This window comes from Pavona decussata, unplaced genomic scaffold (assembly GCF_977016875.1).
Source record: "Pavona decussata unplaced genomic scaffold, jaPavDecu1.1 SCAFFOLD_29, whole genome shotgun sequence".
Taxonomy (NCBI): Eukaryota; Metazoa; Cnidaria; class Anthozoa; order Scleractinia; family Agariciidae; genus Pavona; species Pavona decussata.
In genome coordinates this window covers 2,021,824-2,036,920 of record NW_028145452.1, presented here as the reverse complement: position 1 = coordinate 2,036,920, position 15,097 = coordinate 2,021,824, and the positions used below count along the sequence as shown (strand labels likewise).

At 36.6% G+C, this 15,097-nt stretch overlaps 2 protein-coding genes across 2 annotated transcripts in view; one reads left to right on the top strand and one right to left on the bottom strand.

Annotated features, from left to right (window-relative positions):
• Positions 1-15,097, bottom strand: part of LOC146484904 (uncharacterized) — a 92,533-nt gene that overhangs the window by 27,995 nt on the left and 49,441 nt on the right. Inside the window, exons 2-3 of the mRNA XM_085104379.1 lie at positions 6,831-7,153; positions 6,509-6,662 (exon numbers count right to left, since the gene is read on the bottom strand). Coding sequence (XP_084960505.1) covers positions 6,509-6,662; positions 6,831-6,981 — 305 coding nt within the window. The 5' untranslated portion in view covers positions 6,982-7,153. The remainder of the gene's footprint in view (positions 1-6,508; positions 6,663-6,830; positions 7,154-15,097) is intronic.
• LOC146484905 (uncharacterized) overlaps positions 7,264-15,097 on the top strand; it is a 28,010-nt gene continuing 20,176 nt past the window's right edge. The window contains exons 1-2 of the mRNA XM_085104388.1: positions 7,264-7,285; positions 13,237-13,409. Coding sequence (XP_084960514.1) covers positions 7,279-7,285; positions 13,237-13,409 — 180 coding nt within the window. The 5' untranslated portion in view covers positions 7,264-7,278. The remainder of the gene's footprint in view (positions 7,286-13,236; positions 13,410-15,097) is intronic.

The window sequence follows — 15,097 nt, the reverse complement described above, 5'->3', positions numbered from 1 at the left end:
TCATTGACATTCAAATCCTAGAAGCATACAGGATCTTCCCACTTTAATGGCCTAGCTCCCTTGAGTCTCCTATAGCTCGGTGGTTGAGCATCCGAACTACACGTACCAGTAGTAATGGGAAGGTTGTAGGTTCAACTTATGTTTGAGAACTCAGTCTTTCTTTTTCCAAGTATGTCTATTGATCTGTGTCAGTGACTGACAAAATTCCTTCACCTTTTATTCACCAGCCTTAAAACATAAGCATATTTACTTGAAAACAATGTTCTTTGAGCTCTGGCATTTAAAAGGGTCACCTTTGGTCCAAGTAAAAATAATAAACAGCATTACGGCTTTCATTTGAATAGCCATACATTCTGATTTCATACACAGATTGGGAGGTATAAGTTAATTACTCTGAAGAATGTCAACATAGTTTGACCCAATTGGTATGATGTTTATGTGTTCAGCACCACCGGAAAGTTCTGTTTGGTAGTTTTCACTTGAATGGTCACATTTATTTAGGATTTCATCCACAGACTCAAAAGTTAGAACCACCTTGTACAGCATAATAAACAGCACCACAGGAAAGTACTGCTCAGCAGCTTTCATTTGAATGGTCACACTTTAGGATTTCATCCACAGACTCAAAAGTTAGAACCACCTTGTACAGCATCATAAACAGCACCACAGGAAAGTACTGCTCAGTAGCTTTCATTTGAATGGTCACACTTTAGAATCTTATTCACAGATGGAAAAGTTAGAATCACCTTGTACAGCATAATATATCGTATTAACCAGTACTACAGAAAGGGACCGCTCAGGATTTTTGTCCCTGAAAGTGAAAGTTACTTCAGACTTGTCGACCATGGTCCGTCGCGTTCAAAACAAACTCAAAGCAACTCTACATCTGGTTTCTCACTTAATTAAGACTGATCTTGATAGTAGCCATGCAGTCATTTTAAATTTTGGCCTCCTTTTTAAGCTCAGTTGTTTTATATAGCACTTCGTTCACTTTTTATGTACTCAGAATGTCTACTTCATGCAAAAAAAAATTAATAAACCAATCTCATGCTTGCAAATTAAACAGCCTTCTCCCTACGTCTCGATCATCTTTTACATTCAACAGATCATGTATTCTTCATATTAATTAATTACACCACAGGAGCCTTTAAAGCTGATTTATTTATGTTTGGGTAATACCACAATCTTTATCTTAGCTATCAACATTAGATTCCACAAATTAATTGAACCTACCGTATTTTTAAACAAAAGCCGATTAATAATTATGGTAATAGGACTGAGTGGAGTCCAATTCCGTCTGTGATCATACGAGTGATTAATAAAATCGGACTCCCGCTGATTATGTATCATCGCAAGTGTGATTACAGACTGGATTGGAGAGCATGAGGTCCTGTTACCAATTAATCATAACTATTACAATTTCCGAGAACAAAATTAATGGCTGTGACAAATTAAAAAAGGTTATAGTGAGACGTTTTGGAGAATGTAGAAATACCCGGGAAAAGGACCCTCGTCAAGTGAGTGTAACTGTCTTATTACAGCGCATGCAATGGTGTGTCCTGTCCAATAACATAGTGCTTAAGTAAGACGTGTACACTGTCTTATTAATGCTCAGATACGAGAATTTTGTTATAGCGGTAGACAAGTTATAATAAATTAATAAGATAAGAGTAAGATTTGAAATCGCACCTACGCAAAAATTAGATTCACATTTGTCTTCTTGAAAAAATGTGTACAAACATGACAATAGTTATTATTATAACTATTTTTTTCTTTTTATTCCCATTTTCAATTTACCAGTCTTTCCATTAATTAATAATAAATTGCTCTTACTTAACGAGGGGCTAGCACTCCAAACATCTGCTTTTAACTTACTCTTTACTCTTTACATCTGCCAATCAAGCTTACCAACTCAGCTGATAAAATAACAACAACTATTATAGTTACAGTTAAAGGGATAATCAACCCCTTTACGATGTCTTCATGAGGTTTTGTTTCTTTCTGCCAAGCTTCTCAAACTCATTAATAATTCATCAAGTGAAAACAAAGAAAATCACTACCGTGACCGTGGTCTGGATATGTGATCCTAATTACCATAAAATTTTGCCAACTTCAGCCTTGCATTTCTCCAAGAATTATTGATCATTTGAGAAGCCATATCAAACACTTGAAAGTGTGTTTCATCAGATATCCAAACACCTCCAGGTCGTTTAAAAAAACTCCGCTGCGCCTAGTTTTTTCAACCTACTTCTCAGTGTTTGGATATCTGATGAAACACTCTTCCTCCTGTTTGATATATTACTTCACTAAGATGAGATCATGTAAGAAGGACAGGAGATAAAAGCTGAAACGACAAGGCATAATCTCACAGAAAAGGAAAAAAAACAAAAGCAAAAAGCAGGAAGAGTTAAATGTAGATCCACAAAAACTGACAGGAATGGGGAACTTTGTTGACTCACGCAGTACAGCTGGCCTGAAGCCAGCAAAAGAGCGCCACAGATGAATGAACGTATAATTAGCAGGGTCAGCTAACTATAGCCTAGGGTACGGTGTTTATAGTACGATTACGTTAATACTTGATTAGTGGAGTTAGTTGTATTAATGACAACTTTTTTCAACGGTTAAATTACTCTTTCCCACTTTTCTTCACCTGCAGCTTAAGATTATCACCAACAGCAGATTTAGAAAAGAATTCTCCCCATGTCAACTTTGAACAGCTCTTTTACAGCTCACAAACAACACAAAACTTTGTTATTATTATTACTTTTTCAGGTATGGCAAGTAAGGGTTCACTGAATTTGTAGATCTAGGAAGATCCTGTCTTTTAAGGTACAAAAACTTTCTTACAGTAAATTTCATGTTTTTACATCCTTTCCTCGTATTTCTTTTCATTTTGATTAGTTTTTGGTTGATTTTGGTGGCCTTTTAAGGTTTTGCAGAAATCAAAAAATCCTAGATGGAGTATCCAACATGGCTTCCATTTTGAAATCTTGATGTGATTCCTGTGTTATATGACTTCTACACTTCCCATTGCAGACCTCAAAGGAAACATCTTTGGATTAAGATAAAGGTTAAGATCTTTGGATGGGCTACCGGTATCTGTCCTCCAAGTCTCACTACCATGCATTGTCACAGCTTTTATACTTGCAAAGTAGAAGACAAAAAAAAAAAAAAAAAAAAAGCCTGGTCTAGATAATCGATACAGGATTAACTTTTAGTTTGATACTAGCACTATACAGCACAGTGCTGCATGTACTGTACATACCATATTTGTTCCTTATCTTTTTGACATCAAACTACAACATTACTATGGCAAGCCAACTAGGCAAAATAAAAGAGACTTAACACTCTGTGCATGCTATTAAAAGACTTGCCAGAAAGAAACCTCTGCTAGCAGGGTATAACATTACTTCCTGATAGCTTCAAGTGTCAACTGTCAAATCAAGAACCCTGCAGCGGATGGAGCTGAGTCTTGGCAACTCCACCTTGTGAAGTTCTCGTATGACACACAGCACTGTGATTGGCTTCCAAACAACTGGGTTTAGAAATTAGTGTTAATAAGTGAGGAAGTAACTACTCAGACTATATCAAACTGGGCACAAATACAAGAATGCATTAGAATGAGCAAAAGGGGAAGAAATGAACAAACAAAGTTATTCCAGAAGGCTCTCTGGGCGCTCCACTCATGGGAAAATGCCTAGGATAATCTTTTAATTTCCTTATGTGAGGACGTGACTTATACACCCCCACTTTCCGATGTCTGGCAAAAACCCTCCAGGGCATGTTTGAATGGCTTGGTTTACAAGGGTATAAAGTGACAATGTTTTGTTCAAAGAACAACATACAAGGAATAAATTTAATACTGCTACATATTTGATTTTTTTTCCTCGCAGCCTTCATCTTGACACAAATGCCCAAAGATAGGGCATAGTTACTTAGTGAACTTTGGCCAGATTTGAAATATTAGTCCAGTTGGACTGTTTATTGAAATAACAATGCCTTTGCTTGCCTTATAAAATTCACTTTTCAGCCAGGGCTGGAATTTCATGCCAATTACAGGAGTTTTAATCACCCTGATTAGGTGGGATGAAATTTCCAGCATTGGCTAAAACTTTCTCCAGGTAATTCCAAACTCTTTTTCAATCGGATCAGCTCACAAAGCCAAGCAGAGAAACTAAGTTTATTTTCCACTTGAATTGAATTGCCTTTTGTTTGTATCAAATTATTTTCACATTGGCATTGTGTAGATATACTTGCTTTCAACATAGTGAAGGATTTGTTGACTGTTCAGTGCCACAAAACTTTCTGATTGAACCTTTGAAAATTAGAACATTATTTTGCATAACCTGAAAGTGTCCTAGCTGATCCAAAAGAACTTTAACACAGAAAAGGAAAAAAATCAGTGCAAGATCCATGAACTGGAATTTGCCATGCTGAAAGTATCATTCAGACGCTCTTTTGTGTTTTATATCTGACATGAGGTTGCTTTGTTGGTTTATAATACATTCAATCTCGGTAAATAGTGGCCATTCTTAAAAAAAGGCTATTGCAAGGTACTTACATGTGGTGCTGTTTATTATGCTGTATAAGGTGGCTATCATTTTTGAATCTGTGGATGAAATACTGAATTTGGACAATTCAGATGAGACCTATCGAGTGGCCCATTTTGTGATTCTGATGTTTTTCAAGGTGGCGCAATTAAACTTTTGATTTTGTGGGAGCAAACCTGAAATGTAAAGCCAGTGCCACAAGAAGCACTTTTTTGCGCTACTCCTCCTTCCTGCCCATGTTTGAACTTTGATTGTCAAAGCAAAAACATTGGTACAATGAGCATCTTTTCAGAAGGAGTTAGCAGTGCATGGCACAGTGTTCTCCTGATAACACTGTATTATGCTGAGGCTTAATATTATCAGATTAGAGATTTCAGTCTTAGACAACTAAACCTACCATTGACAATTTAAAATGAATTTCAATTAACCGTAACAAAAGCATTTCAATAAAAATACCAACCGAAAGTGGTGTTTCGGTAATTAGAACACTCTGACACGAAACAAAAAAACTCATTTACGGGTTCTTCTCTTGAAATACCAGACATCGCGTATCAAGTTTCGTTCAAATAAAAACGTGAAAATATTACTTATACCAGGGGATAAGGATTCTATCTAAAATAGAAAAAGGCAATTTTAACTTGTTGCTTTTGTCGCTCAAAACTCGAAACACGCAATATATTGGACCGAAAAATCAACTGAACTAAAAGCTGTTTGTTTCAAGAAGTTTGAAACATTGCCAAATTGCACTTACGTGAAATTAAAATCGACCAATTTCTGCCGATCTAAAATCGAGAAAGAAAGCCCGAAAACTAACAGTAAAGCTCGTGAATTATGAGAAAAAAACGTCATTTGGTATCACAATGGAATCTGTTTTTCAAGATAAAAGGAAGCTGGGGTCACGTATCATATATTAGCTGCACAAAAAGCGAAGTCAAAACAAGTTTTGGTTTTCTATTGTTTCGTGAGAAGTTTAATTTCCGAGTGAGCAAGCAAACGTATATTTGCACTGATTTCACAGTCCACTGTTTATGAGGTCGACTTCGCTCTTGATTGGAAGAGGAATTTGCACCTTGGGTTAAATTATTTACCGCGGGTGTTTTTCACCAAAAGAATATAAAAGCATTGTGGATATTTAATATCGCGTGCCATTATGACCTCTCTGAAACTGGAGCATCAAGCTTCATGAAAACCGACACAAAAGGATTCCAATACACAAAGCAAAGGTACTTTTACGGTCAATCGCTTCCTTTTAAACAACAATTGCAGGCATGCATTGAAAAAAAAATATCAAATAAAGGCAATTGAGCATTTCACAGCGTTCTATCAAACGATCCACCCCCCAAAAAGCACGTTATTGTTTATGCAGAAAGCCCCTTAATAGCCCAGTTTATGAAACAAAGCTCGCCGAAACTAAACATCAGATCAGAAGCTTAACAATGGCAAGTATAGACGCATTGTTCTCTCATAAAAGAAAGCGAAGTTTTAATAAAAAATTAAATGGCGCTTTGCTTCAATAGATGAAGTTTTCGAATTTCATAGCCACGCGACACGAAATAGAACAGGAATTTTTCTTAACCCTTCAGATCAAGCGTATGGCATGGTACAATTGTTGTTGTTTGTTTACCGATCAGTAAAAAATTTTCGTAGATTTTTTTTCCTCGAGTCACCGTCGACATTTCAGAAGACGCCACGTTCGCAGTTTCACTACAGGCAGGAAATTCATCGGATTTTAAGGAATTCTGACTACATTAACGACAGCACGCCCAACTTTAGGAATATAGCGAGTTTAGGTATAATAAACAACTTCACAGCTGTTGAAGCAAGTCGCTCGTTACTATTGAAAATAAACTGTACACCGCTTAAAATTGCTCGAGGGTTTCTCTAGATAAATAAAGAAACTAAATCTTCGTTAAAAATATGTTTCTGATATTTGTACAAAGAAGAACTAAATCTCGTACCTTCGATTCTGCTCTAAAAGACTTGTCACTTCTGTGCAGAGTGAGACTGCACCCTTGAAACCCCGCTTGCGCGTAGCTCTGAGTACAATTGCCACAGCCCTTTTAGCAGTTTCGCGATCTTCTTGATTATTCTGAAGAAGTTCAACGGCTTGTCCTGCAAGTGAAAGATAAATTGGACGCATGTATGTAAAAGTTTACGAACCATTTTGCGGGCGGAAATCAGATAAAATCGCACAAAAGCCGCAAGTAGTTCAAGGGCAAGAAGTACTGGTTGTTTACTTATACAGAAGCAACTCTTTTCAAAACAGCTACCCAATCTTACCTAAACTTTCCTCGCTTGGAGGCTGTAGATGAGCCAAAGACGGATCCGAATTCGTCGACGGTTTGGATCCTGCACAAATTCTGCGATGAATTCTTGGACGACTTTCGGAATGACCGCTACTTCCACTTCCACTACTGGTAGCGTCCGCCATAACCGCTCTCAGAACGTGACTTCCCCAAGATTTGTCATGTGAACCTTTTTCTTAACAGGTTTAGCGCAAAATCCTCCCGAAATAGCAAACGTTAAGTTTTGTCAGCATACCACGCACCTCCTAGCAAGTAAACCAAGAGTGTGATCAGAAAAAATAGTTGCACAAACGTTAGCTAATTTCCCACACTGAACATCTTAGGTGAAATAAACCGAGATGTGAAGGCTGTCACTTTTTGAAGAGAAAGATGTGAGCCCGCGATACTTGAAACTTTCGTCCGAACACGACAGGAAGGACAACATGGCAGGTAAGCAAATTCTAAATATCAAAGATCATAGGCCTGTATTTTTGTTTCTTCTAGAACCGGCGATCGCACTAGCTAAAACTCAAACGAATGAGTTTCTACTGGAAGCGAATCTGGGATATTGCCCCTGTTTTTTTACACTCGAGCCGAAAACACATGACGGTGTTTTCCTAGCTAGCTTGCCGGATTTGAAAACGCAAGTTGATCGAAATTTACTCAAATTTTGGGAATCGTTCTGTCAATATTACCACGAAAGCTAAGCCGTAATGTGAATTTTTATTTACCCATAGCTTTACTGCAATATAATTAATTATTGCTGGCGAACAACTTAGTCAATACCGAATCAGAACTCAGAGTGGGAAATTTGTAGTCTATCACCATTTCAATTGTAATCTTCCAAGTTATAAAACGTGTAAACTTATACACAATAATCTTTCCTAGCTCAAATAAGCTTACTAACATACATATAGTAATTATTCGTTTATGAAGGTCCCTCATTAAACAATGATGAACCTTAATTAAATACTATGTATAAGATGAGTGAAATGTTCTTAATAAGACTGAATTCCATGGACAAAATCATAAGGCGTGTCCAATCACATGAAAGTACAATGGAACCTCGATTTAATGAAGTCGCTGGGGAGGAGCCAAATTTGTCTGTTAAATCGAGGGTTCATTATATCGAAAACCTCCACATAATGAACTTGAGGGGAAACGACCAAAATGTTCTGTAATCCGAGGTCATAGTTAATGATTGATTTGTAACGCAGGGGAATTCTGTCACGGAATTCAATGCTGATGTCGAAATACTATAGTGCCAATGTCTATGAGATATAATAAGCCGTTGACTGAAAGGTTGATGTCTCTTAACCATCAGGATAAAAAGGATTTATTGACTGTTGATCTGTTCAGCGTTAATCTCCGTTCACGTGTTGACATTGTAATTCATTATATTAAGGTAGATTTTACGTTTCGGCTTGCAGATTATGTTCGTTATGTCAAAGAATTTGTTATATCAAGGTTCGTTATATCGAAGTTCTATTCTATACATAACTGTAACTTTAGCCAGGACATAGAATATTGTTAGTTATATCGAGGAGTTCGTTAAATAGAGGTTCCACTGTAGCTAGTATTTTCCTATGCATGGTGTTGTTTGTTTCGCGCTTACCGGCATCCGTTTTCTGCGATTTTTGAAGTTCTGATTGGATAAAGGAAGGGATTCCAGTTTTGGCAGATTATGTTCGTTCGCAGATTATGTTCGTTATGTCAAAGAATTTGTTATATCAAGGTTCGTTATATCGAAGTTCTATTCTATACATAACTGTAACTTTAGCCAGGACATAGAATATTGTTAGTTATATCGAGGAGTTCGTTAAATAGAGGTTCCACTGTAGCTAGTATTTTCCTATGCATGGTGTTGTTTGTTTCGCGCTTACCGGCATCCGTTTTCTGCGATTTTTGAAGTTCTGATTGGATAAAGGAAGGGATTCCAGTTTTGGCGCATTGACTGCTACTAGTTTCTCATATCTCTGATTTTTTAATAACGGGCGTGCATTTCTCAAACTGTCGAAAAGATTTTGGACCTGAAAAACTATTTCATGTGTACAAAATTTGGTAGTAAAAATTCAATTTTTGATAATTTTGAAAGCAAAAACATTTTAAGTTGTCCAAAGTTAACAAGTGGCAACTCTGTCTGTAGAAAAGAGATAAGAAAATACTATTTCGGCCCAAAAGCTCTTTGGGAGCTTTGAGAAATGCACACCTGGTTTTTTAGCCTGTGAATAGCTGTAAAAGGATGAAACGAAAAGGATGCAAGATAAGGGGATGTTGCGAGGCGAGGGGGTTGAGTGGTTAGAGGCCCAGACTTGTAATCTGAAGGCCCCAGGTTCGAGTCCCCTCTCTGACCACTAGCTGGATTTGTTTCATGTTAGTCCCCTGTTCAAATCCTCAGCCACGCTTGTAAATGGCCAACTGGTAAGCCTCCCTGCCAGTTGGGATTTTTAAAGATTTCTGTTTTGTTTAAAATATTTGTTTGATTACGCTTCCCCACAAGCTTTTAGTTTTAAATCTAACTGTGTATAAATAAATTTACTTTACTTGCAAGTGAATATTGATCATGAGGCAACTTAATATTTTTTTCTGGTCTGGTGTTTTGAGCTTAGTCTCATTTCACCTGATATGGCTTTCAATTGAACTTGAGTTAACTTAAATTTACAAAGATCATTCTTTATAACATGAATATTATTGTCTTGTTACCTCGGAGTAAAAGAGTCCTTTACCTTACAGCGGTTACCAATAACACGCGACCTATCGCCTTCAAAAGACTCCGATAAAGTTGTGTTTTGGTGGACGTCAATCATAGAAAAGCAGTTGAAATCATTTTGAATTCTGAGAACATTTCAAGGCAACAAAACCAAGAAATTGACAGTTTTATCCGCTGACGGATGATAAACCTAATGAAAGTTGATTTCCAAGCCTGGTTATCTAAAAAATATGGGCATTGTTTAGACGAAGCCGTATTTTTTCATGAAACATTTGAAATCGCTACACCTGATAATTAAATCAGCGATGCGTGTAAGCGTGCAAATTATCACGTGCAGTGAAAATTGAAATTTTTAATTCAAAAATACCTTTTATTTGCGCTTGATCTGGCTCGAGAATCAATTTAAATAAAGTTTACCTTCTCTTAGCGAAGTACAATTTGTTAGTTTCTTGCCGGGTAATTACCTTGGAATCTTGTCAGAATTCAAAATAATTTCAACGGCTTTTCTTTGATTGACTTCCACCAAAACGCAACTTTATCCGACTCTTTTCAATGCTGTAGGTCGCGTGTTATTGGTAACCGCTGTAACTGCATCTCATGGTTTGCATAGAATTTCTTCTTCAAACTAAAGGGGTTTGAAATGGTCCTTGAAAAATCATTGGTCTTGACAAATTTTCAATGAGTCTCGAAATCTCGGTGTCTCAAACCAGAGTCTTGGAATCTCGAGCTCGTTAAAGCGGGTCTCGGAATCTCATATTTTGAAATTCGGAGTCTTGCAAGCCAAGTTGTTTCTGAATGAATTGTCATAAAACAACAACAAAACAAAGAATAACTATAGTGAAAAATGGCTCGACATCGCAATCGTGCAGGCTGTGAAACATGTAGGCTTGGAAAGATTCTGCTTGTAAATTGCTGTTAGTATTATGCCTAAAATAGAGCAAGGTGGATTTTTTATTCCCAGCGTCTCAGGCTTGGATTTTAAATGAGGATTTTGGCGTCTCAGCGAGTCTTGAATTTAACCATTCTATATTCTATATTCTACATATTAAGTAACTGTATACAAAGCGATAGTCTGTGCAATCCCCACAAGCATGCCGTTGTAGATTTTCTCAGATTTGAGAAGATTAGGAGACAAAGTGAAGATGACCAACAAATCAGAATTTGAAGTAAGTGACCAAAAGACAGCATTTGCTTCTGACTTTCTTTAGCCTATGAATGTCAACAATCCTTGTGGAGCTAGTCTTTCTTGCCCCTGCAGCCAAGGAACATGTTTTGGTTTTCATGTACTCTTCGCTCTGGGCATGCTGATATGTGAATACATGCACGCAAGTGATTTGCAGGTTGACAGGAGAAATTATCTGCTGATAACATCAAATTGAATGGTGCTAAAGAAACAGGCCAGACAACATAATTTTAACAACCTTTTGCCAAAATCAGATATTTTGAAAAAAGAGGTGTATTACACTTTGTACCATGCGTATTAGCTAAGGATTAAAAAAAAAAATGATAAAATCTTCCTGCTTAATTGCCAGCAGGGTCAGTGATCAACACACTCCAGTTAGAAATATGTTCAGTTTTATGCATGACAATGGCTACCAAATTATGGAAAAACAAAGTCAGAAAAACCTCGAGTGAGATGTCAAAATTGATATTTGGCTGTTTATCACCAATTTCATGATTCTCTCCAAAGAAATGATGTTGAGATCTAATGCCTAGTTTCAATTTCATAAACAGCAAGGGATTAATTATCTGTTTACCTGCGAATGCTGCAAATTTGCTCTAGACACTCAGGCTACTTTTGTTCATTGATCACGTCTTCTCAATAGGAACTTTATACAAGGGGTTCATATCCAGATAATAACTTATGATGTTTTGACATTACCCTTACCCCGTTACATGATGCTGCAGGATTTTGAAAATGCTAGTATTGGACTATAGTAGTTTTGTCTATTCCCCACCCCCTACCCCCCTGGTAGCATCCATGCATGCATCTCTCGTTATCTATTGAAACTATCCCCTCCCCCCTGAGCACAAGACAGAGTGACATCATGTACTAAAAAAGGCAATGGGATACAATGCTCTGAAATTCTATCACTGACAACTTACATTGTACTACAATTAAATTTGGTAAAAGCTCTTTTAACCCCTCCTCTCCCTACAGCAAGGCCTCCTTTGTTAATCAGAAAAGTCCCTTTCTATTCATTAGAACCCCTTCTGCCTGTTTAGTGGTCAGACTTGAAGTGACTGTTGAAATGTTTACAATTGAATAATTATTATTAAACATTAGAGACAAGAAGTGGCCAAAATGTGGGTTTGGTTGTAATGGAATTTTTAATAATTGTCTGAAAAATTTATAATTTAAATACTCAGTGTTTTCTCCCTTCCCTAATAAGCCGCTCAGAAGCTTAAGAATGCAGTCCCAAAACTTTTTTTCGGGTCAACATTTGGATCTCCAGGCAGTAAATAATACAGTAGAACTGACATTTCAATGGTTATTAAAAAAAACCTGTGGATCTGTCGCTGACTGATATGAAAAATTGAAAAAAAAGGGACAGGATATGTACTATGAACTGTGTGTGTATTTGATTACCTTGAGTTCACGAACTGCAGAAAAAAAAAATTCACCATGATATGTAATAGGGGGGTATTGGGCAGTAAATGAATTTTTTTCCTATTTATTTTTGAACAAATAATAATTTAATGAGGATAGGTATGTTGATGGATGTATATATTTTTATGTACCGGCATTTGTTCAGGCTATTGCTGAATGACCATTTTTAATTTGTTAATTTTTTTTTTTATCATGGGACCTTCATTTAATTAAGAAAAGATGTTTACCCAGAAATTTTGGTTTGTAGCCCAAGCACTGATATGATAAATTTAAAAAAAAGGGACATGATATGTACTTTGAACTGTGTGTGTATTTGATTACCTTCGCGAACTGCAGAGTAAAAAAATAAAATCACCATGATATGTAATAGGGGGTTATTGGGCAGTAAATGAATTTTTTCCTATTTATTTTTGAACAAGTAATAATTTAATGAGGATAGATATGTTGATGGGGCTCGCCATTACCTTATTAATAATTGATGTATATATTTTTATGTACTAGCATTTGTTCGTGCGATTGGTGAATGACCATTTTTTATTTGTTAATTTTTTTTAATCATGAGACCTTCATTTAATTAAGAAAAGATGTTTAACCAGAAATTTTGGTTTGTAGCCCAAGCACTTTATTATCGGTGATTAAGGGAATTGGCTTAACATTAAATACTGGAAATTTAATTATTTTTATCTAATCATTTACAAGTGTTCGAAGTCGCCTACTGTCTTGCATTGTCTTGGTATGGAATATATGATCTCCTTTTGGTATTTTAAGAATCTAATGCAAAAAAGTCCGTTCATGTTTTGAACTCTAAAATTTTCTATAAGTTCCTAACCCAGGTTCTGCTGTTACATAACTGCAACAAATTATCTTGACTCCATACATTCATAATTAAAATAGGTCCTGCTTGCAGGATTGTAGTTGATGAATGTATCCAGTTGGGGTGAATTAAGAGCTGAAGAAAATGGGTGTGGTGGTTAACGGGCTTGTTGGATAAGTGCCGTCTTTGGTTCAAGACTAACTGAGAGTATATGGTTGTGACGTAAGGCAGATGTGGACACTTACGATTCCCGTCTTGTTTGCTAGACCATGCTGGGTTGTCAAAAGCAGCTTTGAAGAACAAGAAAAGAGCAGAGAAGCGATCAAAGGCCAGGATACAACAGATAAAGGAGAATGGTGGCGTCTTTCAGGAAGCTATAGAAATGAAGGACCCTGTCGCTGTTCTTAGAGAGCAACTGCAGGAAGCCAAAAATACCAAGGTATGTAGTGTACATTTAATATAACTTATTAGCTGTTGAGTAAGCCAGTATATTCAAACTTTTGTAGAATAACTTCCCCTGTAGAGACCTGAACGCGAAACCACAGTTTTCGTGATGTGGCACATTTGTATTATCTCTCTGAAGTAAATGCCTAAGAAAGACATGTGAACTGAAAGTAAGAAAGAACGAAGAAATGAAACGAAACTTACCAATGCCACAATTGTGAGGGAAGCAAAAACTTTGAAGGTAACATGACAAGTGAATACAAATGTAGGCTAATTGATCTTAAAATAACCCGAATATACATATGGCACAAAATAAAGGCATACAGGAGGTAAATACCTGAAAAAAGGTGCAACACAACAGACAAAGTACATGTAACAATACTGAAAAAATGAAGAGAATAAAATGACTGTACCACTATTTTATGAAAAAATTAAATGTTTTACAAGCGATGCTGCAAAAACTGTAACAGTTGGGCATCTTTTTCTGCATGCATGCATGAGAATATTTGTCTGTTATTCAGTAAAAGGTGGTTCTTATTTGTGAGTCTGTGGATAACAAATTTTATCTGACTAGCTATTGTAATAGAAGCTGCCAGTCAGTGGGTGTTATTTGTTGTGCTGTGCACTGGATAACCTCTAGGGTTGGAGAATGATTGAATGATTGTTCTTGTCTTGCAAAATTTTATTCTTATATTTTCACTGGTCTTGCAGTCTATTTTTGGCACAAGTCATCTCAGAGTTTTCAAAATAAATTGCTAGCCTTGCCATTTCACAAAGTCATGAATTTCTCTTTCACCAATTTTACCTTTGAAGTTGTGGATGGAATCCTGAAGTTTGACCATCAAAATGATATCTGTTGATTGTATGCTTTTGGGAAGTTGAGTTAAAGGACAAGGGGTTATCATAAAAAAAAGGAAATGGAAGTTCAAAGCATATATATTGCAGAGATCTCACAAACGTATTACCTTGGGAATCAGAAGATTGCTTTGGGTGGTGTTTCTGTTACGTAAGAGTCAAGGTCATCTGAGAGTTTTCAAAATAAATTGCTAGCCTTGCCATTTCACAAAGTCATGAATTTCTCTTTCACCAATTTTACCTTTGAAGTTGTGGATGGAATCCTGAAGTTTGACCATCAAAATGATATCTGTTGATTGTATGCTTTTGGGAAGTTGAGTTTAAGGACAAGGGGTTATCATCAAAGAAAAGGAAATGAACGTTCAAAGCATTTATATTGCAGAGATCTCACAAACGTATTACCTTGGGAATCAGAAGATTGCTTTGGGTGGTGTTTGTGTTACGTAAGAGTCAAGGTCATCTGAGAGTTTTCAAAATAAATTGCTAGCCTTGCCATTTCACAAAGTCATGAATTTCTCTTTCACCAATTTTACCTTTGAAGTTGTGGATGGAATCCTGAAGTTTGACTATCAAAATGATATCTGTTGATTGTTTGCTTTTGGGAAGTTGAGTGTAAGGACAAGGGGTTATCATCAGAGAAAAGGAAATGAACGTTCAAAGCATTTATATTGCAGAGATCTCTCAGACGTATTACCTTGGGAATCAGAAGATTGCTTTTGGTGGTGTTTCTGTTACGTAAGAGTCAAGGTCATCTGAGAGTTTTCAGAATAAATTGCTAGCCTTGCCATTTCACAAAGTCATGAATTTCTCTTTCACCAATTTTACCTT